Source organism: Lepidochelys kempii, chromosome 1 (genome assembly GCF_965140265.1).
Source record: "Lepidochelys kempii isolate rLepKem1 chromosome 1, rLepKem1.hap2, whole genome shotgun sequence".
Taxonomy (NCBI): Eukaryota; Metazoa; Chordata; order Testudines; family Cheloniidae; genus Lepidochelys; species Lepidochelys kempii.
In genome coordinates, this window is record NC_133256.1 from 51,836,040 (window position 1) to 51,860,648 (window position 24,609).

The following is a 24,609-nucleotide window of genomic DNA, read 5'->3' on the forward strand; positions in this document are numbered from 1 at the left end:
GTTCTTAGCAATCAGAAGGGATTGTGATTACAACACGGACATGGAGTCCAAATCTCTCTTCTATTGGGTACACAGCCTGTATCATCTTGTATCCTACCATAAGCCTGAGCAGTGTTTAATTTGTGCCAGGGCTTGCCAAAGCTGAGCCCCGGCACTTCTAGGCTTGGCAGTTCATAGCCCCAGCACCTCTGGCCTTGCTGCATCAGTTATGAATGCAAAAAAAAACTTGCTTGAACCCCAGCATCTAATTGCTTGAACTCTGTCACTTCTTTCATTACAAATTAAGCACTGAGCCTGAGGTATTCTCACAATTAAGAAAATACCACAGCACCAGGCAAGGGTTGTCCACGAACCAATTCTTATTTGCTTTTCTGCATTGTGTAATTATAAAAGTAGTGATTTTTTTAAAAAAAACACAAAACATAGAGTACTGCTAACTCTTTGCATATGCTTAGACATGTCTGAGAAGAGGCAGACAGAGGTTTTCTATATATTTATTTCCTGCAATAAGTCAATACTCACCTACTGGATACAAGAGTTTATCTATAACATGAATAACACCATTAGTTGTCATGAGATCAGATTCTTGTGATTTCAGTTCATTCACCAGAAGTGTGTCATTTACCTAACAAACAATGAGAAGAGAACTCAAGATACTGAACATGTATATTTCTAAAAAAGTTTAGTATTACTACGGCAGTTTATACTGTTCAAGTACACATCTTTCTGTAATATATACTATTTAATATATGGACCTGATATGCCAATCCCTATTAGAGGGAGTATCATAAGGTTTTTTTAGAACTTACTGTTTTCAAGAACAGTTTGCTTCCTTGGATAGTTTTGAGAATGTTCGTTACACCAGGTTCAAAACCACTTCCAATGTAAATTCCTCTTGTTATGTGATAAAGAAGAATGTTCCTGAGAGCGTTTTTGTCCCCTATAAAAATAGCCATTAAATAGTACTGGTTAGTTCATTTGTAAAGATACCAAGGACTCATGGAATGATGCTTGAATAAGATCACTGCTTAAACAGTCACACAACATGGCATATTCAAAAGCACATGCCATTCTTTCCCTAGGAAGAGGATGAGAGAGAGCACGAACCAGATGTGACCAAGTGTTAGTCACATTGCTTAATGAGAATGCACTAAGAAAATACAGTGATGAGAGTGGTATTAGAACCTATATAGAATAAACCAGAAAAGCATTCAGCATTTTGCTCCTATTCATTTGCTTTGAAAAATCACAGCTATGAATTCTCCAGTCTTTGAATACTTGTCTGATCTCCTCTTACTTAAATCCCATAAATAAGCAGCTACCAGACAACAGTGTAATGGTGTGCCAAGCCCACTATGGATAGAATGAGATCATATTAAACAGTCTGCAATTTTTTAAACAAATTCAGAAGCTAAGCCATTTAAAAAATCCAATGGGATCCAGGCTTTATATGAATTCTCAGAGTGAAAATAATGGCAGAAGATAGGAGAAGTAAATTCTGGGTGAAAAGTTAAGTAGTGAATTAAAGAGAGTGATAATGGACTTAGATTGTTATATGCAGTGTTGCTGTAGCCATGTTGATCCCAGCATATTAGAGAGGCAAGGTAGTTGAGTTAATATCTTTTATTGGACCAGTTTCTGTTGGTGAGAGAGACAAGCTTTTGAGCTTAGGCCTGGTCTACTGTAGGAAATTAGGTTGGTATAACTATATCACTCAGGAGTGTGAAAAATCTACACCCCTGAGCAGTGCAAATAAATTGACCTAAACCCTGGGAAAATGCTCCCTTCAACCTAGCTACTGCCTCTTGGGGAGGTGGATTAACTAAGCTGACAGGAGAGCCACTCCCATCAATAGGTAACGTCTTCACTGAAGTGCTCAAGTGGAGAAGTTGCACTGTTGCAGCATTTGAAGTGTAGACAAGACCTTACACAGAGCTCTTCTTCAGATCTGGGACATGTACTCAGAGTGTGACAGCTAAACACAAGGTGGAACAGATTGTTTAGCATAAGTTGTTAACAGAGAAAAATGATAAAAGACAAAAACAGCATCTCACCTTTGAGGATAGGTGCTGCGTAGGAGAGGTATATGGGGTTAAGTGCCCACCCCCCAGACTTCTGTTTGACCTGTGGGGAGCTGAAGGGGTGGGACCAGCTGCTTCTCACACTGGCCGCTTTGGTTGCTGCTCTGTGCAGTGTGGCGGATGCCTGAGAGACAGTCTGGATGGGCTAGTGGCCCACCTCACCCCCTCTACTCCCTGCCCATGCCCAGCTGCCAGGGACAGGGGGGAGGTGGAGCTCTGACTCGCTCTGCTGCTGTCCCCGGCAGGCAGGCTGGGGAGGAGAGCAGAGTGGGCGGAGCAGGGCAAGCCACCACCCCAGCCAGGCTCTCTCTCAGGCAGCTGCTGCGCTGCACAGAGTCAGCAACCCAGAGAGGCCAATTTCAGCTGGCGTGAGAAGCGGCTCCCTCCTGCTCCCCACCTGCCAGCAGGGAGAACGGCCGAATGTACGGGGGAGGGGAGGCACCCCGGGAGAAGGACAGCGCTCCCCCTCCCCCTGCAGGTAAGTCTGGTGGGGCGGAGAGAGTGCAGCAGCCTCAGGCTGGGCACAGGACGGGGAGGTCACTGGGCAGAGGAGACAAGTGGAGTGGTCATGTGTCCTCCCCTTTAGATTGTGCCCCCCCCCGGTATCAGGAGGCATACGCACTGACTCCATGGGTGCTTCGGGGATGGAGTACCCACGGGGAAAAATTGGTGGGTGCTCTGCACCCACTGGCAGCCAGCTCCCCTCACCCTCCACCCCATCTCCTCCTCTATCGCCTCCTCTCCCCCCTAAACGCGCCGCGTCCCCGCTCCTCTGCCTACCTCCAAACAGCTGTTGGCAGCATTAGCATGCTCCCGGAGAGAAGTGGAGGAGCGGGAACATGGGTGCTCAGGGGAGGAGGTAGGGAAGAGTCTGGGCCGGGGTGGGGATTTGGGGAAGGAGTTGGAATAGGGGCAGGGAGGGGGTGGAGTTGGGGTTGGGACTTTGGAGAAGGGGTTGGAATGGGGGCGGGGCAGGGGTGGGAAGAGGCAGGGTAGGGGTGGGGCCTCATTGACAGGGCGGAGTGGGGGCGGGGAGCATGGGGATCAAGCCCCCGTGGGAAAGCGGGGAAATCGGCGCCTAGGTCAAGAGGCACGAGTTGTCTATGCCTTGGATAATCACTTTTCACGAAGTGATCACTGTGTATCTGACATTTCAGTCCTCATCCTCAAAGAAAACCTGCACAACACCTTCAAAAGACGAGCCCGGGAGTTTAAATTAATAACTTTGCTAGACTCTAATGGACTGAACTGAGACACTGGATTTAAGGCCTATTACAACAATCTATAACCACTTAACCTCCCTCCTACTCACCAGGCTTTTTTTCCTTCCTCCCTATGACTAGGAGAGGTGTTAATGGGCCACTTAACCTTGAATGGCCACTTAACCTTAATGGGCCACTTAACCTTAATGGGCCACTTGTACCTTGAACCCTTGCAATATGTGTTAACTGCTTATGCTAAACAATCTGTGCAGCTAGAAAGTTCCCCTCTCACCAACAGAAGTTGGTCCAATAAAAGATATTACCTCACCCACTTTATCTCTCTAATGAACTTAGAGGGCCAGGACAAAGTGGATTTGTTCCTGTGGAATAGTTCAGCCTTTGAGGCAAATAATAATAAGTTATGGTGTAGCTCTTAACTGAAGCAATTGGATAAGTAAGTGACAGAATGATTGGAGATGTAGGATAGGGTGTAATTAATTGACACAGCTTTACACTATGGCTCTGATATTTACTCTTTTCACTCATTAAAGATCCTCTGGAACTTTCCACAGGATCTGAGGTATTAACCTTAGCATCATTGCTGAATTCTAGTATGTAAAGTGAGGAGACTGGAACTGTTTCTGGCCTTTGCCCAGGGACATACAAAGTGGTCAAAGCCTTTGTACCTTGCCACAACTTACCTGAGTACAGTAGTGTTTGAATTGAGCAGTGTATATCCCTTGCCTATTTCAAAGGGAAGTTGTGGGGTTAAAAAGGGACTGAGAGTGCTAACTTGTTTGAAAGTCGTTATATAAATGCAAAGTATTGTGGTGTAAGTAGCAAAAGTAGCAAGGATCCAGTGAAGGTGAACTTTTCTAATAGCAGGGTGAGGGCAGCGATGGCTGTGCTGGAGGCAGGGGAAGAGAAAAGAAAGAAAAGGAGGGATGCCAGCTTATAAACTCTGATCCCATTGCCTGGGGGTACCCAGAGTTCCTAGCAGGGATGGGGTGTTAGGTGGATCCTAGGCACTGATGAGCTGCCAAAATCTTAACAACTGGTTCCCTGCCCACCCCCGCCCCCCGGGACTCCTGTCCCATCCACCGCCCCACGTTCCTTGATGCCCCCGCCAAAGGATCCCTGCCCCATCCACCCCCCTCCCGGGTCCCCTGATTGCCCCCAGAACCGTGCAGGAGGGTCTCGTGGGCCACCGTAGTGGGTGCCCACTGCACCCCTAAGAGCCACAGGGACCTGCTGGGGCGTGAGGTGGGGAGTCCCGGCGGGGCTCACCTGGGGCAGCTCCCAGGAAGCATCTGGCAGGTCCCTCTGGCTCCTAGGGGCAGGGGAGCATAGCTAGGGGGGGAGCAGGGGGAGCAGCCACTCCCCCCACTGATCACATCAAAAGTGGCACCTTAGGCGCCGACTTCATGGGTGCTCCGGGGCTGGAGCACCCACGGGGGGAAAATTTGGTGGGTGCAGAGCACCCACCGGCAGCTCCCCGCCCTGTGCCCGGCTTCCTGTGAATCAGCTGTTCGGCGGGAAGCCTGGGAGGGCTGAGAAGCAGGCGGTGGCTTCGCACTCAGGCCAAGGGTGGCAGAGTTGAGCTGGGGCGGGGATCAGTTCCCCTGTGCACCCCCCAGATTACCTGCTGCGGCGTGGGTGGCCCTCCTCGCGTCCCCCTGCCCCAGCTCACCTCCGCCTCCCTGGGCCTGAGTGCGAAGCCACCGCCTGCTTCTCAGCCCGCCCTGGCTTCCTGTGCGAACAGCTGATTCGCGGGAAGCCTGGGTGGGGGGTGGAGAAGCAGAGCGGGGTGGTGCATTCAGGGGAGGAGGCGGAACGGAGGTGAGCTGGAGCCGGGGGTGGGGCAGGGAGGTGCCGGTGGGTGCTCTGCACCCACCAAATTTTCCCCTTGGGTGCTCCAGGACTGGAGCACCCGTGGAGTTGGCACTAAGGCGCTACTCTTGGCCAGTTACATTTAGAAGCCCTTTTAGAACCGGTTGTCCCTCGCGGAACAACCGGTTCTAAAAGGGCTTCTAAAATTTAACAACCGGTTCTAGCAAACGGGTGCGAACTGGCTCCAGCTCCTAGGAGTATGAAGCACGCAGGTTTCAGGCACATTAAACATTTAGGGTGAAATTCTGCCCCACTGATCTTTGCCATAGACTTTAGTGGGATTTCACCCCTAGTTAATTACATTTCTAATATTCTTGTGCGACTTACTTCTCAGTATTTCCTTTTCTTCATCAGTCAAGCCTTTAAAGGCCTCATTGGTTGGGACAAACAAAGTCCATTCTCCAGGTTGTGATAGAATACCATCTAAATCGGCATCTTTCACCAAATTGAGGAATATGCTAATCAGAAATAAAAATAGCACACATTAAATTATGGTCCAGTTCCCAAAGATTTGTTTACACAAGGAATTTTGAAGGCAACATCAGCACACAAAAGTCTGCTTAATTAAGACAGTTCCTGTCACTCCTAAGCATCAATGTAGTATCTTACTCTGCAATTATTCCCAATGATTTCAAGGTTGAGAGAGAATGGAGGAGATGGTAAGTCACTGAATGTGTCAAAAGTAATGGCTAGACTGAAGGGGAAGGGAGTAGAAGGAGAGGAGGATGTTGGTGACTTTGATACAAGCAATGTTCATGGAGTGGAGCAGTCAGAAATGAGATTGCACAGAATCCATTGGGGAAGTAGAGGAGAGAAAGGCAAGCCAAGACTGTATGCTCCTGGGGGAGGAGATAAAAGGGAAGAGAAGATAATAGTAAGATAAGTGAGTTCAAGGGAGTAGTACTTCATTAAATGGGATACTAGAGCATGTACTCAGGCTACCCTGTGTACAAGCAAGTTGTGTACAGAGATTAGGGTTTGAGCAAAATTAAGGCCCCAGGCTATCACCACACTTACTCATGAGAAGTAGTCCTAGTGAAAACACTCTAGACCACAGGTTCTTAACCTGGGGTGCATGCACCCCATGGGGGTGCGAGATGCCCTTTCTGGTGGTGCAACACATGCCAGATTTTTTTGAAGGTAAATCATCGAAAACACGAATTAAGCAAAAAGAACAGAAGTACTTGTGGATACAGACTAACACGGCTGCTGCTCTGAAACAAATTAAGCACAGCCACGTTAAGTACAACTACTTTGTTTCATCAAACCTATGTATTTATTAACATTATACATTTTTTAACCATTACCATTTGTAATATAAAAACAAAAATATATGTAGGTTTAAAGAACTGACCTACTTCAATGATTTTGATAAGGGGTGCGAGAACATATTTTGAGAACCAAAGGGGTGCAGGCTGCAGTAAAGGTTAAGAACCACTGTTCTAGATACATCCTCTCTGCTCTCCTTGTCCCAGCCCTTCTGAACACCTTGCCAGCAGCTGAGTGGGTGTGGCCATGTAAAGCTATTACACCAGCCATACACTGCCCTAGTGCTGGGGGACTTACCATCAGGGAAAGAGGTCTAGGTTCTCGACCTTATTGTCTCTGGAATGGCATGAAAGAGCTAGAATGCTGACCAGAATGGGAGCCTATAGCTTCACTGTGTCACTCTTGTATTACAAAATATACCTGCATGGAAAATGGGGAAAGAAATCCATTCCCCCGCCCCCCCCCATTTTTTGTCAAAATTAAATTTTTCAGAGCAGCTCTACTCCATATTGATCAAGGGCTGGTCTAGACTACAAAGATAGGCCATTTTAACTACATTGCTCAGGGCAAAATGTCATGTGCTGAAAGATGTAATTAAGCTGACCTAAGCCTGATATAGAAACCACGAGGTCAACAGAAGAATTCTTTCATTGACCTAACTACCACCTCTCATAGAAGTGGATCGACTACAGTGACCGAAGAACCCATCACTGTAATATGTGTTGTACCACTGTAGCATGTCTTGTGTAGACAGACCCACCGTCTATAGAGAGATTTCTATGCTGTGAAAACCTTTTGCTTACCTAAAGCGCTTATCATTCTTCAACACTTCACGCAGTGACTTTTCGGCTGGTTTGATGATCTGTCTGAAAATGTGAATGACACCATTCCTTCCCTCTTTGCTTCCTCTTACCATGCATGAATTTTCAATACATACAGCCTGGTTGAAAAGAAAAAACAAGACAAACCACCTAAGATTATAGTCACAGCATCCATGCCACAGCCACGGCAACATTAGTGAAGCATATTTTTTTGTAATCAGCCTGAAACATGAACTCCTCTGTAGCCTCTATAATTTAAAAATAGAATTTCTCCAACTTCTCATTGGCAAGTTATTTGTTCCTCCTTTTTAAAATAAAATGTGCAAAAGGAAGCAAATGATGTAGGAAATAAATACGTAATTAGATTGAAAATTGATTACTTGTGTCACCTGAAAAAATTGTTAGCTGTTTTGAAACTAGAAATTTTTATTATTAATCTCAAGCCAAATCCTGAAGCTGTCTTCTAGTTTTCCACTCATTCATCTATTTCAGCCAAAGTTTAATTTAATTTAATTGCATTATACGTCAAAATCAAAGATCTCTCTCCTATACAGTGGTGTGGTAAATGTTGGTAATTTTGACTTTCAATGGTGAGCTCTTTTATAACACCAATAGTATTGTCTTCTACAGTGAGCTCCATCCTTCCCCGGCTTCAGGTTTTGGATAGATTTTATTTGTCACTGCCCCAGGATTTGGAAATCTTCATTCACTTACTGTGCGGTATACAAAGACTCTGAGTTGTTTTCCTCCCAAGGTCTCCACGTTCTGTCCATTGTAGAGCTCATTGAGGCTAATTTTCACTTTCAAAATGTGGTTTTGCATGATCAGTTTAAGAAGCCGTTGGTCCATCCTCAAAGTGTCATCTACCAAATCATTTAGACAATAATGTATAAATGATTCCTTCATTCAAGTAAGGTTCACTGCACACACTATGTTTTAGAATCATGAAAATACTTGTTCTTTTTGCATTGTTTACATTTTAGATCAATCATTTTAGACTTAATAAAACTGGGAAAAATATTCACAGAAATTAAATTTATTAGAGCATAAGCTTTCATGGAAAAAACAGTATGCATCCGATGAAGTAAGCTGTAGCTCATGAAAGCTTATGCTCTAATAAATTTGTTAGTCTCTAAGGTGCCACTAGTACTCCTTTTCTTTTTGCAGATACAGACTAACATGACTGCTACTCTGAAACCAGAAATTAAATTGATTAACTCATTTTTATTATTACAATTATCTGTAAACAGGCTTCTAATTCTTTAGTAGACATTTGGTAGATGATTTATGTATAGGCATGTTTTAACCTCTAGATTACTTGTAAAATATTTCTGGTAACTATTGCTTTGAGTATTCACCATTTGAAATCCATTCTGTGTTGTGACATCTAGGTCACATGGAGATGCTTCTTATCTCTGATTGGATGACTACCAAATCCACAAAGAGCTTTCAGAAGGGCCATGTGGCCACTCCTAGTGCAAATACTAATTCAAATGTTTATTGGCACATACATATGTGACACTGTCTCTTTGCTCCATCATCCTGGTAAATAAAAATGTGCTTGTGTGAAGGTACTTTGACAGTAAATAAAGGGGGTTCTGATGACAACTCAAGTGAATTTAAGGGGATTTACTGTAAATATATTATTGCATTATTCATCCAGCTCTTCTGCTAAGCATTAGGGTATATTTTGCATCTTATTTTAACTTTACTTTTCCCATCAAATAAAGAGGTTCTCTATATACTGAATAAAATAAATTGTGTAGGCTTAAGTAAGACTCAAGTGGCATATAGGTCTTTTGCGGATGCTCTGCACAGTGGTAAATTTTACCCACTATGCATACTGAAAAGGACAAAGCATCTCTTATTCCTAGTTGCGCCAATTCTTTGCAGTCTCAGAACATAGACTGGGGAAAAAATTGGTTTTAGAAAACCATGATGGCCGAAAATGCTTTTGACACTGCCTCAGAGGTAGGGAATATTCCCCTCCAAGGCCACCTACCTGAGAAAGCACCATTCAGAGGAGCCAGCAGAGTGTATTGTCCCTCTGGCCTTAGAGAAGAAGCCAATCCCAGCTGTGCTAAAAGGTCTGTGAAGGTGGTCTGCTGGTCACCTGCAAGTTCAATAACTTGCTTGGCTGCAATTGATAAAGGAAAAGATAATTAATTGTAGCCTGTTAATTAGTTTTCTTGCTTCAGCCACCTCCCTCCCTACAAATTAGAACTCAATAGAAGAGGGTTTAGAGAGTCTGGATAAGGACAGAGCAGGTGTGCACACAGATCCTCTCAATAAACAGGCTTGTACAGATTTCGCAGGTGGAGAATGTCTTATAGTCAACATTCCTTATCTCTGTGATACATACATGAAACTATGTCAGTCACTCACCAGAGTTAGGAATCAGCACATGGTCAATGAGGTGGATAACACCGTTGCTTGTCACAATGTCTTTGCGGTTTACCATCTTGACTCCATTTACAGTCAGACTTTCACCATCACAACCTACTTCAACTGTACTCCCTTCCAAGGTCTCATAGACTGCTCCACCCATGATGGCTTCAGAGCACTGAAGAGTATTTAAAATATGGAACTTCATGAGAGCTGTGGAGAACAGAAGAGACAGGTCCATGTAGAGGTACTTGATTGGAAGAGGATTGCTTAAGACAATTTAATGCATTGACTCAATTAGTGTTGTTACAAAATAATTTTGAATAACTATCTTTATTTTCCATAATTTCTCATACCAAGTTTGACAAATACAAAATATAATATTATTTTAATGACTGTACAGATAACTCTTTATTCTGGTCTCTGAAAATAGGGTTATTTGTACAACAACTCATAAGTGCAGACTGCTATAGTACATTATGTTTAAGAAATGTTTTAGTGATTCCCATAATATCATTAAATACATCCTAGTCTGTTAATTAGCTCTGTGTAAGCCAGAGCATATAGTTTAATGGCCATGGGTAATATTAGGTTGCCAGTGGATCTCAACATACACCTTTCGGTATTGAGTGTTCAGAACCAAGCCTCAGCTTTTAATTACTATTGTTCATTATTTGTTTCTAGTAGCTCCCATAGGGTTTTTTAAAAAAAAGATGGGAAAAAAGGCACCTCCGAGAAATATCCTCCTGCTAGTGATCCAGTGAGAGGATTTTCTAGCTAGTGCCCTTACCCCTTCAGATACACCAGTGTCATTAGTTGCCAGTCACTAAACATCTGCAGCTAGTCTGTGGAGAGGCTGGTAGTAGACACAGATGTTTGCTCTTCCCTGTAAAATGAAGGGAGTGTGAAATGTGGTTACTTGCTGGCCGTGGGGAGCGTCTGTTAGACATGTGGTGCTGAGGACAACCTGGGTGGTCTGAACTTTGTGGAGGAATTTAAAGAAGGTGTTACAGGACTGTCTGCTGGTTTGAATTCTTTACTTTTTGCAGATACTGAAAACACTGTGGGCCATATTCTGTCCATGGGCAACCCTGCTGCCTTTATTGTATGATGAAGGACAGAATTCAGCTCACAGGTGTGTAGCCCCAGCAGAGCTGTCTCTTCCTCTTTTGTTGTCAAATATACAAGAGGGGGTTCTGTTGCATTTGACTGTATCAGAGAAGTGAGATTCAGAGTCCAGTCTTCTGGGTGTGGTGCCCAGAAGACAAGATGAAATTCTTATAGGTGAACTTAAAAGCAAAACAAATTTAAAAAAAAATCACATTTTACTTTTTTATGATGTATAAAGAAGTTCTATGAGATTTCAAAAAATTCTCTTTTCTTGGTTATTTTTTTTACATTACAAGTATCAGCTCAGATTCCTCCCCTCCAGCGTTTGCCACTTTATGCCACTCAGATGATGGCAAGTTTCCTGATCTGGCCCTAATGATAATTCTCCAAGAGTAGGGAAGTTTGCAGATTGTGTAACATGACACAGAGTATTCCCAACCCAATTCCTTACCCCCAGCAGACTGCTCACATTCTGGTGGGGTCATAACAAGAGTCAGCTGGAGCTCTGCCAATTCGTAACTGGCATATGTTCCCTTCAGGACCATAGCTAGCTAGCACAAGATAGAGCAATCCTTAGGCTACTCTAAATTATGTGGGTCAAGGACAAGAAAAAATCTGCCCTGATCCACTCAGTGTGCAGTGGCAGTCAAAAAAGTGAACAGAATGTTGGGAATCATTAAGAAAGGGATAGATACTAAGACAGAAAATATCATATTTCCTCTATAAAAATCTAAAAAAATGTGGGTATGCCCACATCTTGAACACTGCATGCAGACATGGTCACCCCATCTCAAAAAAGATATATTGGAATTGGAAAAGTTTCAGAAAAGGGCAACAAAAATGATTAGGAGTATGGAACAGCTTCCACAGGAGGAGAGATTAATAAGGCTGGGACTTTTCAGCTTGGAAAAGAGATGACTAAGGTGGTATATGATAGAGGTCTATAAAATCATGATTGGTATGGAGTAAGTAAATAAGAAAGTGTTATTCACTCCTCATAACACAAGAACTAGGGGTCACCAAATGAAATTAATAGGCAGCAGATTTAAAACAAACAAAAGGAAATATTTCTTCAAACAGCGCACAGTCAACCTGTGGAACTCTTTGCTAGAGGATGTTGTGAAGGCCAAGACTATAATAGGGTTCAAAAAGGAACTAGATGAATTCATGGAGGATAGGTCCATCAATGGCTATTAGCTAGGATTGGCAGGGATGGTGTCCCTAGCCTCTGTTTGCCAGCAGCTGGGAATGAGTAACGAGGATAGATCACTTGATGATTACCTGTTCTGTTCATTCCCTCTGAAGCACCTGGAATTGGCCACTGTCAGAAGACAGGATACTGGGCTAGATGGACCTTTGGTCTGACCCTGTATGGCTATTCTCATGTTCTTATGTTCTGAGAATCAGGTGACTGTTACAGTCCCCAGACTGCCTCCCTCATCCTCATCAGGCCCCGATTTATTTCTTTTTGCTGGAGGACTTCTTGGAGAATTGGATAACTAAACTAGCTTACTGCTTTAATATGTAATTCCTGATAAACAGTTGGAAGAAAACCTGTGTTTTTGAAAGATTACCCCCCCGCACAAGCTTCAATACATTTTTAGGAAACATCCCACAGATTCCAGTACTCCAAGGAATTCTCCAGAAGAAAAGAAGAAATCAAAACTTGCTATTTCTAAACTCCCCCCAAAAACACTTTTTTTTTTTTTTTAGTTTGGGAAGAAAACTTTGAAGCCATCTTTACTCTTTGCAAAGAAGCACTTACTAAAAAGGCAGAAAAGTGCCTTTTGCAGTTCATCTTTAAAATGCCTTAAATATGCAGCGCAGTGCATGCAGAAACTGCAGTCTCAGTCTTTAAGACATAGTTTCCATAGATTGCTTTCAGACATCCTGCTTATAATGCTTATTCTGAATCCCTTGGCTTTTTTTTTTTTTTTTGGTAATTTAAAGCAGGACAGAAACTCTGACTCCTACAGTACAGTATGTAGCAATTGCCCTTTCTTAATGAGAAGGACAGATGTTAGCTGTAACTTACAACTATAATGATTCTAATGGGACTTCCTTTTCCATTCTGTGGAAAGTAAATTTTATGAGCTATGCATGCATTTAATCAATGCTGATTGCATTAGATGCATAGCCTTTCATTTGACAGCTTGGTTGTTAAAGGATTCTTATCCCCAGGTATCAGACCACTGCAGATAAATGTGCTGGAAAGGGATAGTAATAGCTATACAATCTGCTTAAGGACTGGGGATCAGTGACTGGTAACATCTTTTTCAAGGATTAAAATTAGATTGTCTCGAAACCATAGTTGCACAATCTTCCTCTTGACCTTCATTTACACACCACAGACATAGGTAGGACAAGAAAATTGGCATCTGCTCCATTATTTAAAATGCACTGTACAGCCACCATTAAATGATTCTTCTTCATTAATATATGATGGGTCAGATCCTCCACTGGCGTAAGTCAATTTAGCTACACCACTTTACACCACCTGTAGATCTAGCCCAGCACATTCTGCTCTCTTTTCCAATTGATGCCTGTCAGTAAAGAGCCTGCAGGCATAGCTTCTATAAACTTCAATGGGAATTCTGCCTGCATGAGAATAGGAATATCCAGTTTAAAGCATGTAGGGCAAACATTTTAAAAGCACCTCTGTGACTCATCTAGGTCTCCATGAAAATCCATGGGAAGTAGGCTTCTAGAGTTAATTAGGTGCATTGGAAAATTTTACCCATAAACAACATGTTGGATCCCTTTGGGATTGGGAACAACTGTACATTTTTGTGGAATTAAAATCAAATTGATTTGAGTACCCTTCTCAGATGAACTGAAGGTTATTTTATTGGTAATTATTATTATTTTTAACACAGCACATAGATGTGCATAGCATTTCACAGACCAAATTGTCTGTGCTTTTTATTTCTTTGTGTTACAGTAGCACCCAGAAGGCTGAATTAGGATTGCAGCCCCGTTGTGCACTGTAAAAAAATAAGACAATCCCTTGAAAAGTTTACACAGTAGAATTTGGCCCATAGAATACATATACTCTTACTATGAAACAGCTATAGCTGAGATGACGTTTGAGGCAAAAGCCCAGATCCAGATGTCCCGGAATATAAAGCTGAGATCCATTTCCATTAAATAAATACAAGCACTCACTCTGCTCACTCTTTTGAGATATTTGTATGGCTTTATAATCCCTTTGTTGCTAATTCCTGATTTGATTATGTTTGAAATATATTTTCACATTTTCCCATATACAGAATCACTGATATACCTTCAGAGGCCACCTTGTCACCCATAATCCTTTCCAAGACTCCCCTTGGAAGTTTCTCAAAAGCTTCATTAGTAGGAGCAAAGAGTGTGTAATGGCCGGGCTTTCCAAGAGTGTCCAATACACCAGATGTAATGGCAGCAGCCTAGAAAAGAAATATATTACTTACTGACAGCATTGTTCAAATACATTAAACTTATGGGTACAGAAAAACAAAACCCTTAATTTTGAAACCTCAGAAGGTTAAATCCTGCACTTGAATGCTCACATTCATCTCTTATTGAGAACAGTGGAAGTTGTTGCATGTGAATCTGTAGGCAGAATTTGGCACGTAGTTTCTGTGCAACTGATACTATATTATGATTTAGCACTTTAGGATTTGTATCCAGATATTTTAATGATATGTTGAAATGAATTATAATATTCTTCAGAGAAAAGCCTGTTTACATAAGTAAAATTACAGAATCAAAATGTAGAAAACTAAATGCTCTAGGGAAACGTCTTGGCTCAGTCTTCTGAGTTTCTTTGACAATTTAGCAGATATTAAGAAAGAGCCCAATTCTGATACAATTTATAATGATTCAAATGTAGCATAACTCTGTTGATTTCAGTTGAGATAGATTGGATTTACTCCAGTCCAAACTGTATTAGAATGTAGTTCATTAGATTCATCCACCACACGAAAACACTCAGTAGCAAATTTAAATAAAGCTGAGTAAGTGAAATTCTATACACAAACCTTTAGGTTAAATGAATACAAAGAATCCTGAAAAAGCTCATTGCATTGAAGACCATATGCACATAGGTTTTGCCAGATAAAACCAACAGTCTATCTAATCCATTCTTTTGCCTTTGGAATAGTAGCCAAGACCTGATACTTCTGAAGAAGGTGAAAAATCTTTCATAATACAGCTAGTGAATTATGTGTTGTTGCACAGTACATTGTTTCCTAACCCCTCCTAAGCCATAGGAATGCATTTAGCCATAATGTTTACATGGTTTAATTCCTTCAATTTTGTTCAGATTGGCTAAAAGTTATCCCAATAGATATGAAGTAGGATTGAAATAACTAACCTCAATAGGGGTTCACCTTTACTTCCTGGAAACTAGGTATGTAAGAATCAATCTGAATGAAATATGAACTAACTCAATCCCTGTCCCAAAAGTGTAATCAAGCAACCCTTTTCTGATTAAAGAAAAACATTTTCTTAATTTGCTTACTTTAAATTCTCCCCATGCCCCTATGCTTGTCCATGCTCAGATAAACAAGTATAATGAAAAAAAATATATATTGAGAGGCTGTTTTATAGGTAGCTTTAGTCTAATCAATACCAGGAGGATTAGGAGTCTTTCAAGAAAGCATGAACTCTTAAGATTTTCACACCATTTGTTTGGCTACATCCAGACAAGTGCAGATAAACATCAGGGTGAAATCCTTGCTGCATTGAGGTTGATGCATTGAGGTTAATCTGCATTGAGGTTAATCTGATGAGGTTCAATAAGGATAAGTGCAGGGTCCTGCACTTAGGACGGAAGAACCCAATGCACAGCTACAGACTAGGGACCGAATGGCTAGGCAGCAGTTCTGCAGAAAAGGACCTAGGGGTGACAGTGGACGAGAAGCTGGATATGAGTCAGCAGTGTGCCCTTGTTGCCAAGAAGGCCAATGGCATTTTGGGATGTATAAGTAGGGGCACAGCGAGCAGATCGAGGGACGTGATCATCCCCCTCTATTCGACATTGGTGAGGCCTCATCTGGAGTACTGTGTCCAGTTTTGGGCCCACACTACAAGAAGGATGGCGATAAATTGGAGAGAGTCCAGCGAAGGGCAACAAAAATTATTAGGGGTCTGGAACACATGACTTATGAGGAGAGGCTGAGGGAACTGGGATTGTTTAGTCTGCAGAAGAGAAGAATGAGGGGGGATTTGATAGCTGCTTTCAACTACCTGAGAGGTGGTTCCAGAGAGGATGGTTCTAGACTATTCTCAGTGGTAGAAGAGGACAGGTCAAGGAGTAATGGTCTCAAGTTGCAGTGGGGGAGGTTTAGGTTGGATATTAGGAAAAACTTTTTCACTAGGAGGGTGATGAAGCACTGGAATGCATTACCTAGGGAGGTGGTGGAATCTCCTTCCTTAGAAGTTTTTAAGGTCAGGCTTGACAAAGCCCTGGCTGGGATGATTTAATTGGGGATTGGTCCTGCTTTGAGCAGGGGGTTGGACTAGATGATCTCCTGAGGTCCCTTCCAACCCTGATATTATATGATTCTATGATAGGGGGTTGCCGTTAGACTTCAGTGGGTTTGGGATTTACTCCAGAACTTTTGGAGGCATAGCTGAATTGAGCCACTAACATTTTTGATATTTGATTTGCCCTGTTGAAAACCTGCTCTAAGTTGGAACTCATCAGACCAATGGGGTTATCATGTTTTGATTTCATAGAATCATAGAAGATTAGGGTTGGAAGAGACCTCAAAGGATCATCTAGTCCAACCCCCTACTCAAAGCAGGACCAACCCCAACTAAATCATCCCAGCCAGGGCTTTGTCAAGTCGGGCCTTAAAAACTTCTAAGGATGGAGATTCCACCACCTCCCTAGGTAACCCATTCCAGTGCTTCACCACCCTCCTAGTGAAAAAGTTTTTCTAATATCCATTCTAGACCTCCCACACTGCAACTTGAGACCATTGCTCCTTGGTCTGTCATCTGCCACCACTAAGTACAGCCTAGCTCCATCCTCTTTGGGACCCCCTTCAGGTAGTTGAAGGCTGCTATCAAATCCCCCCTCACTCTTCTCTTCTGCAGCCTAAATAAGCCCATTCATGCAGCATCCACTACTTCCAGTGTCACAACGTAAAACATTGAAATAAATTATCTAGATTAATATAGTTATTTACAGAACAGTGTAAGTGTACTTGAAATACGTTGCTGAACAGATGGGAACATCTCTAAGCCAATTTATCTTTAATATTAAGATGTCTGGGCTTATATAAGAATTATAGTTACATCTTGTCATGAATGTCTCCCCTTGAGTATAACAGCACAATTATATTTTGACATTGTATATGACTCCACCAACCAGGAAATAAGAAAAGCAGCCCTATATGAGTGTTGACTTCCCACACCTTCCATAGTTTTTCTCACCTCCTCATCCTACAAAGAGGGAGCCTGCTGGGCCCTCTGTTCTTCGCTGCTTGTAACTTTTCTCTTTTTTCCACAGAAGGAAGAAAAGATGAGAGAAATCAGAGGAAAGGAAGGCAAATGAGAGAGTCTTTCAATTCGGGAAGAGCTTGGAAAGATTCCATAATATCCTGGTGCCCCAGCCCAAGCCAGTGAGTAAATATCCTTCTCACCACACTCTAACCCACTTTCTGAAACCAACTGGATCACTTAAACTTTCATGATGATATCTCCATTACTTCCATTACTTTTAATTATTTTCCTCATTTTGGATCTAATTCTGATCACACAGGACCAGATTCTGTGATCTGTACTCACACTGAGTGATACCTTACTTTCTGAACAGCCCCAGGACTCAAGGAGTAAGGACTACTCACTGCGAATAAGGGTGCCAGAATCTGGCCTTGTGACATCAATTACAAGACTGTCACAAAAGCAGGACTAGGCACTTATGAAAAAATATACAGCTCTTCTACCTTGTATCATTTGGTGGACTAGTCCTTGATTTGGTTCATTTCACTCCCCTAACAATGTGTTAATAATCTTTTCTTACATCTAAGACAACAAAAAAAGAAAGGAAAATTACAAAGCCAAAGAAGCTTCTTAGCATTTTATTTCCCCCCACTCACTCTAAGAGATGAGACATCATCCTCAGCTTCAAGGAACTCTTGAATGGTATTTCCAACAGGGGTCAGGACACGGTCAATGACATGAACGACACCGTTTGTAGCAATCTGGTTGCCATGGATGATTCTGGCACAGTTAACAGTAACAACCTATGTTTAAAGAATTGAACAGTAGAATATTCAGCATTGACTTGGCATCCTATCTCTTATAATTTATTTTTAAGGAGGACAGCTACCTAGCCTTAGATGCCGACTCTGTGGGTGTTGTGGGGCTCAAGCACCCACTGAAAAAAATTGGGGTGCTCAGCACTTGCAGGGCTGGATTGATCTTCTGTAGGCCCCAGCGTCCAGACCATGCGCCCACCCACTGCTCTGCCCAAGCTCTGCCTGAGGTCCTGCCCCCACTCGGCCTCTTTGCCCCAAGGCCCTGCCCCCGCTACACCCCAAGGCCCTGCCCCCACTCAGCCTTCTGCCCCCTCAGGCCCCGTCCCTGCTTGGCTTCTTTCCCCTCAGGCCCGGCCCATGTTCTGCCCCAAGGCCCCACCCCGCTCAGCCTCTTCCCTCCAACAACCTGCCCACTGCTCACAAAGGGGGAGGGGCAAGAGGAGCAAACCAACTGGCAAAAACAAAAGTCAGCACCTGTGCACTTAGATTTACCAATACAGCAACTTGTGCAGGTCATCTTGATTTCCAACCATATGACAGTTGTTTAGCGTTCCATATCCCTGAATAGTTAAAATGGTTCTTGCTTTTGGTTTACACTAATTTAAGTGCCAACCTAACATGCAGTTTCTATGAATTTAAGAAAATAAATACTAGTGACTTTACTTTGGGAATCCTGGTTTATAAAAATTAAATCCCATCTAGGAAGATAATATAAGTGTTTCTTCTATGACTAAATATTTCTGTCACATGCTGCAATTGGAATAAAAATCTTATTAAAATGTATTTAGTAATATATGAAAAAAGCGTGTAATAAATCTAACTGCTGATATTTAGCAGGAGGATAATCTGTGCTATCCACAAAAGGCTACCTCTTTAGAGGAAAGTTCATTCCGTGTTTTTACAACTTTCTTAAAATAAAAAATAGCTCTTGTTACCCAGTCCTTTCTTAGCAATTAGCCGTCAGTCTATGAAAGAGTCCTTTAATGGACAGATTTATTCTGTATTCCTAACATTTGTAAGGTAAGATGTATAACTGACATGCCAAGTGATAATCTCATTATGACTTTCTCAATTCTTCATTAGATAAATTAAAAAAAAAATGCCCAGAGTTAATGAAAATGACCACTCTGAAATACGGTATAAAAGAAGCTTATGGAAATAAACTTACCCCATTAGGATAATGATTAATAAGCAGTTGCTGATCATTGTACATGGATACAAGAGTCAGGCCATTCTTAAGATCCTTTGTCAACATACGCTTGTTTACCATATGGTTGTGGAGGGCATTGTACAGTTCAATATTTACATTGTCAATTAAATTACTATGAATTTCCTGAGGAAGAAGATTCAGTTAGACATTTCCTGGACAATCTTAATCAGTTAGTTATACAGATTTCTTTGCCACAAAATATGCTTTCAATATATTTTTGAATGTGTATTTCATTTGAATACGTAAATTACTTCAGTTACATACTTTTTTGGTATGCAGCTGGCTAGAGGATTCCCTAGACTGATTCAGTATCAAAGACAGCAGGCCTCATTACATAAGCAAGGCATTCAAGCTTTTTTTTTGGTTCAGTAGTGGATTAACATTGTAGTTCTAGGGAAAGTACCCTACAGTCACCCACAAAAGTGTCTGTCACCCTCCCTTACTGGAATTGCTTCAGTTTTCAAAACTATTCCCAAAGCTATGCTGACAAGACTAATAATGATAATTGTATTTATAAAGCATCCAACCATGAAAATACTCAGGGTGCTGAGCAACAAAAAACAATTTCTCTTTGACGGTGCTCAAACAGATATCCTTTGCAGCTGTTCATTGTTTCTAGAATTTTTTTTAAAAATGTAAAATATCTGTGTTCCTTAAGCATAGTTTAGTTTAGAATAATATAGTAATTGAGTTTCAATATTTATCTCTGATATATAAAAAAATCTTCATTGTTTCTAATGTGGTTTAAAACACAGCTATTGTAGATACAAAAATAAGTACTCATATCATTAATATATATACGTGTGTGTGTGTATATAGAGATATATAGTTACTCGATCCAACAGTTCCCAAGCTTCATTGCTTGGTGCAAAGAATGTGAATGATCCCCGTCCTTCAATCTCTTCTCTCAGCTTTGATATGTCAGAATAACGTTGAGTAGAGGTTGCTCCCACAATGCCCAGGGTACCATAAACATGATCAATAGGAGCAACTAAAATACACAAGACAAGAGTACTGTAAATTCTTTGACAGGTCAGTCTCTCAAAATCATTACCTATTACCACTGTTTTAACGGGAGGAGAGAATCATCTTATTAAAATCCTTTTAACTAAACATTGCTTTTAAAATTCCATAGTTTGGGTTCAAATTAAGTAGAATTTGCAATATATGCCAAATCCTCATTGCAGATAGTGCCCAGAACAAATAACTCAACAAATATCCAGATGGGAGGAATTCTCCACCCCAAGATGTGGAGAAGTGAAGGTCTGAAACTTTTGTTTAGAAAAAATGTAAATGACATTCTGATTTGATTTTTTCTAAACGAAATCCCCGAGCTGCCTGGAGCCCCGGCTGCCCATCTGATAGGCTATTGAGAAGTCTAGAAGTCCTGACAACTCTGGCTTGAGTTAGGGCTCCCAGGGCTTCCAGAATCCTGGCAGCCCATGAGACAAGTGAGCTGGCAGAAAACCAAGTAGTTTTCTCTTTGAAAATCTGCTTGGTTTCTATAGGAAAATTGGACAAAATTGAAAAGTTCCTGCAAAAGTTTTGATTTTGACACCAGCATTTTCCCATGAAAAAATGTTCCACTGGAAAACGTATGACCAGCCAATTCTACTGAGTAGCCCTTGGTACCTGTTATGCACCCCTAATACCCATCCCTCCCCTTGACTCTGGTGCCATCTCACCTCCAATACCTGGTTTTGCACCATCCCTCCCCCTACCCAATGCTGCTTGGTCCACTGCAAGCAACTACATAAGTGACACATCAGGGAACTCCACACTGCACAAGACATGCATGCCTCCTGTACAGTTCCCCAAATCCTGTCCCCTTACACAGTGGGACTGCAGTATTTCCGTTGCCAGGGAACCCATCATATCAGCAGGGCAAAGACTTGCCAGGATTATCCATAGTGGGCAGGTTCGTATTTTAAGGGTTTGGGCTTTAATTTTCAGAAGTGGCCTCTAATTATGAATGTCTCAGTGTTCGGTGTCCAACGTCAACCACTTTGCAGACGATTTCCAGTGGTGCTGCCCACACTCAGGGACATCAAATGAAGTTGTGGATGCTCAGTCAGCCCCTCTGAGAAATAAGCTTTAGATGTCTCAGGTTGGGCACCCAAAATTACGGACCACTTCTGAAAATCTCCTGTGTTAGAATGGGTCCCATATGTAAAGATCATGTGCATCTAAGACTGTACCTGCCGGGCAACCTCTCATTCCATCCATCTTCATGTAGCCAGGGCAACATTCATACAAGACTGTTCTGTAGGGTATAGATAAAAGCTAGATTAAATAAAGTACAAACGAAATGACACCAATTACAGTTAATTATCTTAGTTTTACTTTTTTACAAATTATCTACTTCTATTCAGTTTCTGTGGCTAGAGTTATCTAATCATCTTATTTTTTTTAACATTCAGCAATGTTGGTATCAAATCAGACAATGTTGGTATCAAATCAGACAATCAAATCTATTTTCTGTTGGTATCAAATTAGACACTATTAACTGGTTCAACTGTACTGTATTCTGTAGCTACGTAGCATTTTAAATACTCAACACATCCACAGTCATGAAGGTTGACAAAGAGCTTGGAATAGATGTGGGGGAGGAAGTGGAGCTAGTGAAGGGACTCGTAAAGGGGAATGATGTGATTGCAATAACAGGTGAAGAAAATGAATCTGATGGTGACATTTTGGCTAGGAGAGAAGGGATTGGAAAACCAAAGAGAAGATTACAGGAGGGATCAAAAGAACCAAGGATGGAAGGGATGGGGAGGATTATCAAAGCATGGACAAGCTTTTGACAGCGTGGATGTAAAGGAAAAAAGTGCCAAGCTTTGGCAATAGTCTAAATGCAAAGGGTAAATTGATGGGAATTAGAGTCATGAAGGCAAATAAGAAAACCCAGGGATAATGTGAAGGAATGAAGGCAGGGGGTTAGGAATAGGCCCTGTGGGAAGCTGACAGAAAGTGGGAGGAGGTGGAGCCACTGAGGACGACACTGAAAGAGAAATGCAAGAGGTAAAAAGGAAAACTATTCAAGAACAGTGTTGTAAAAGCCAATGAAGAAGAGAATCAATAAAGATTGCCTGGTTATGTTGAAAGAAGTGGAAAAAACAAGGAATATGGAGAAGACAAGGGAAAGGTCATTGGTAACTTTAGTGAGAGCAGTCTCATTAGTTAGAGTAGAGAGGGTGAAAGCCAGATTGTAACAAACGAAGGAAAGAGCTAGCAGAGAGGAAGTGAAGGCAGCAGGAGTAAGAGCTTAGCCATGAAGGGGAGGATGGAGTTGACCTGGAAATTGGATAGTGCCTGATGTATAGTTGTTCAAGGAAATCGCCTTACCTTTGTATGTACAAACTGTACTCAAAAGTGGGTTGGTGCTAAATGTAGTGTTTCATTCAGCATTATGGATTGCTTTTTATTGTACCTTACTGATTTGAAGGAAGTAACAGCTTTAAAATAGACATCTTTAACCAGATTCAGCCCTGCTGTAAATAAGCACAACTCTACTGAAGTGAATGGAGTTATGGCAAGGATGAATGTGGTTGCTAGAGGATAAAGAAACCCAGGAAATTATATGGACTTACTGAAACGGAAAGGTAACTAAACCTTTAAACTCTTTCTTTTGCAGTTATTGCTTTTCAAAGTAATTACTGCAGACTGAATTACTAGAAAAACATGCAATCAGAGCTTTACATGATGTCTTTTTAATGCATGTGGCTCAATGATGTCAGTTTTGAAGCTGGAAGCTTCCTAGAGACAGCTATGTGGGGTTTTGTAGGTTGTTGTAATGAGTTAGAGCTGACAAAGTATTAGCAACAAATACATTAAACTAAATGGCTTGCTCTAATTACTTGAAAGTTGGAATTTTCAGAATTCTGGGATAAAAATCTATTTGAAGACACTTAAAAATGAAAGCAGACTGGAATAAAAACTACATTACAAAGCATGAGTTTAAAATGAAACTCTGAGCTACATAATTTATTGCAAAGTGAGAGCTGATAAAGAACAAAGAGCTTTTCATTATAGAGAGTTTGCTCTGCCATGTTAGATTTGTTTGTGCTATGAATGTAGGTTGTTTGACTCCCTATTTTCTCTTTTTAATCTGATTTTTAAATGAATCTATTTATTTTTCAGCTGGCTAAACCAGTGTTTCCCAAACCTTTTTGGCCACGGAACATCTGGTATATATTTACAGAAGACTTATAATATTATTTTGTAGTCGTTTGGTTTTCAAATAAAAAATTGCTTTATTTATGCTCAAATACATTTTATTTTATAAAACAAAGCAAAAATACAAATTTAAAATAAGAATTTCTAACTGGAAAGCGTGTATAAAGTAGTACAAAAATCAAGTGCAAGACCCTTTATTTTAATTACAATTCTTTCACAGAACACCTATTCACATTGTGCGGAACACCAGTATTCCGCAGAACACAGTTTGGGAAACGCTGGGCTAAACCTTACACAAGACAATTCTAACTAAGCTTCAAAAAAGTTTTGTGCAACAGTCTGTAATATACTTCTCTGTGGAGGATGACAATTCCCTTTACGCCCCTCCCCCAGAATGATACATTGTGGGCAACATATTCTAACAGGTAGGTGAACGTGCAAACCTTGCATGGGTAGGACTAGATTTAGTTTGGAGAAGGATTGTGCCTTCCCCTGACTCCCGAGCAAGCAGCAATAGTGAAACCCGCTCTCTCACTGTGGGTGCAACAATCGTCCTTCTTACTCCCACCCTGTGCACCCAAAGATACACTTTTGGAGTGATTCCTAACCCTTTCACAAGGCACACAAGTGTGAGGAGAGGGCTCCTTGCACCATTCCTCCCATGCCTCCTGCTCACCCATGCTAGAGTCAGACGAAAGCTGGCTCTTGTGGAATCCCTGTCCCAAACCAGCAATTAGTATGCATCTGCCATCCACGGAATTGCTTTGTTATAAGAAAATATACTTCTTTCAGAGAGAAAATATTCCAAAAGGAAACCGGAAAATATCCTGTGTGTTTTGACATCTCACTTAGGTTTTGATAACAGGAAAAGGGGGACTAAGCACCAATCAGACATTGCATGTTTACTCTTCTTCACCATATTCAGCAGAGAAAAGACTGAGTCTGATATGAGTACAATTTATGTGAGGCAGAAAACTGGCTAAAGAGCACAATGGACAAAGGGAATGCTTCTCTGGCAATACCTTTGGGCTATCATATTCCTTTTAACTTACAGCATGCTTCCTCTGAGGACTGCTAGTAATTCAAATCTGGCAAGTTCTTACTTTTAGTATCCAAAGCCATATGTTCCCTCATGGTTGATTGCAACTAGAAAGCTGATGTATCAAATGTCTATGAAGTGTCGGTAAATGTGATAGAGTGAGGGTTGTCAATAAA

At 41.6% G+C, this 24,609-nt stretch overlaps 1 protein-coding gene across 5 annotated transcripts in view; it reads right to left on the reverse strand.

Moving 5' to 3' along the window:
- POSTN (periostin) overlaps positions 1-24,609 on the reverse strand; it is a 49,857-nt gene that overhangs the window by 19,661 nt on the left and 5,587 nt on the right. For all 5 annotated transcript variants that reach the window (XM_073342400.1, XM_073342433.1, XM_073342411.1 and 2 more), the window contains exons 3-14: positions 21,417-21,481; positions 20,052-20,209; positions 19,177-19,341; positions 17,847-17,993; positions 14,042-14,183; positions 9,649-9,861; positions 9,266-9,400; positions 7,978-8,126; positions 7,246-7,382; positions 5,501-5,631; positions 810-940; positions 523-625 (exon numbers count right to left, since the gene is read on the reverse strand). In XM_073342400.1, the coding sequence (XP_073198501.1) occupies positions 523-625; positions 810-940; positions 5,501-5,631; positions 7,246-7,382; positions 7,978-8,126; positions 9,266-9,400; positions 9,649-9,861; positions 14,042-14,183; positions 17,847-17,993; positions 19,177-19,341; positions 20,052-20,209; positions 21,417-21,481 (1,676 nt within the window). The remainder of the gene's footprint in view (positions 1-522; positions 626-809; positions 941-5,500; positions 5,632-7,245; positions 7,383-7,977; positions 8,127-9,265; positions 9,401-9,648; positions 9,862-14,041; positions 14,184-17,846; positions 17,994-19,176; positions 19,342-20,051; positions 20,210-21,416; positions 21,482-24,609) is intronic.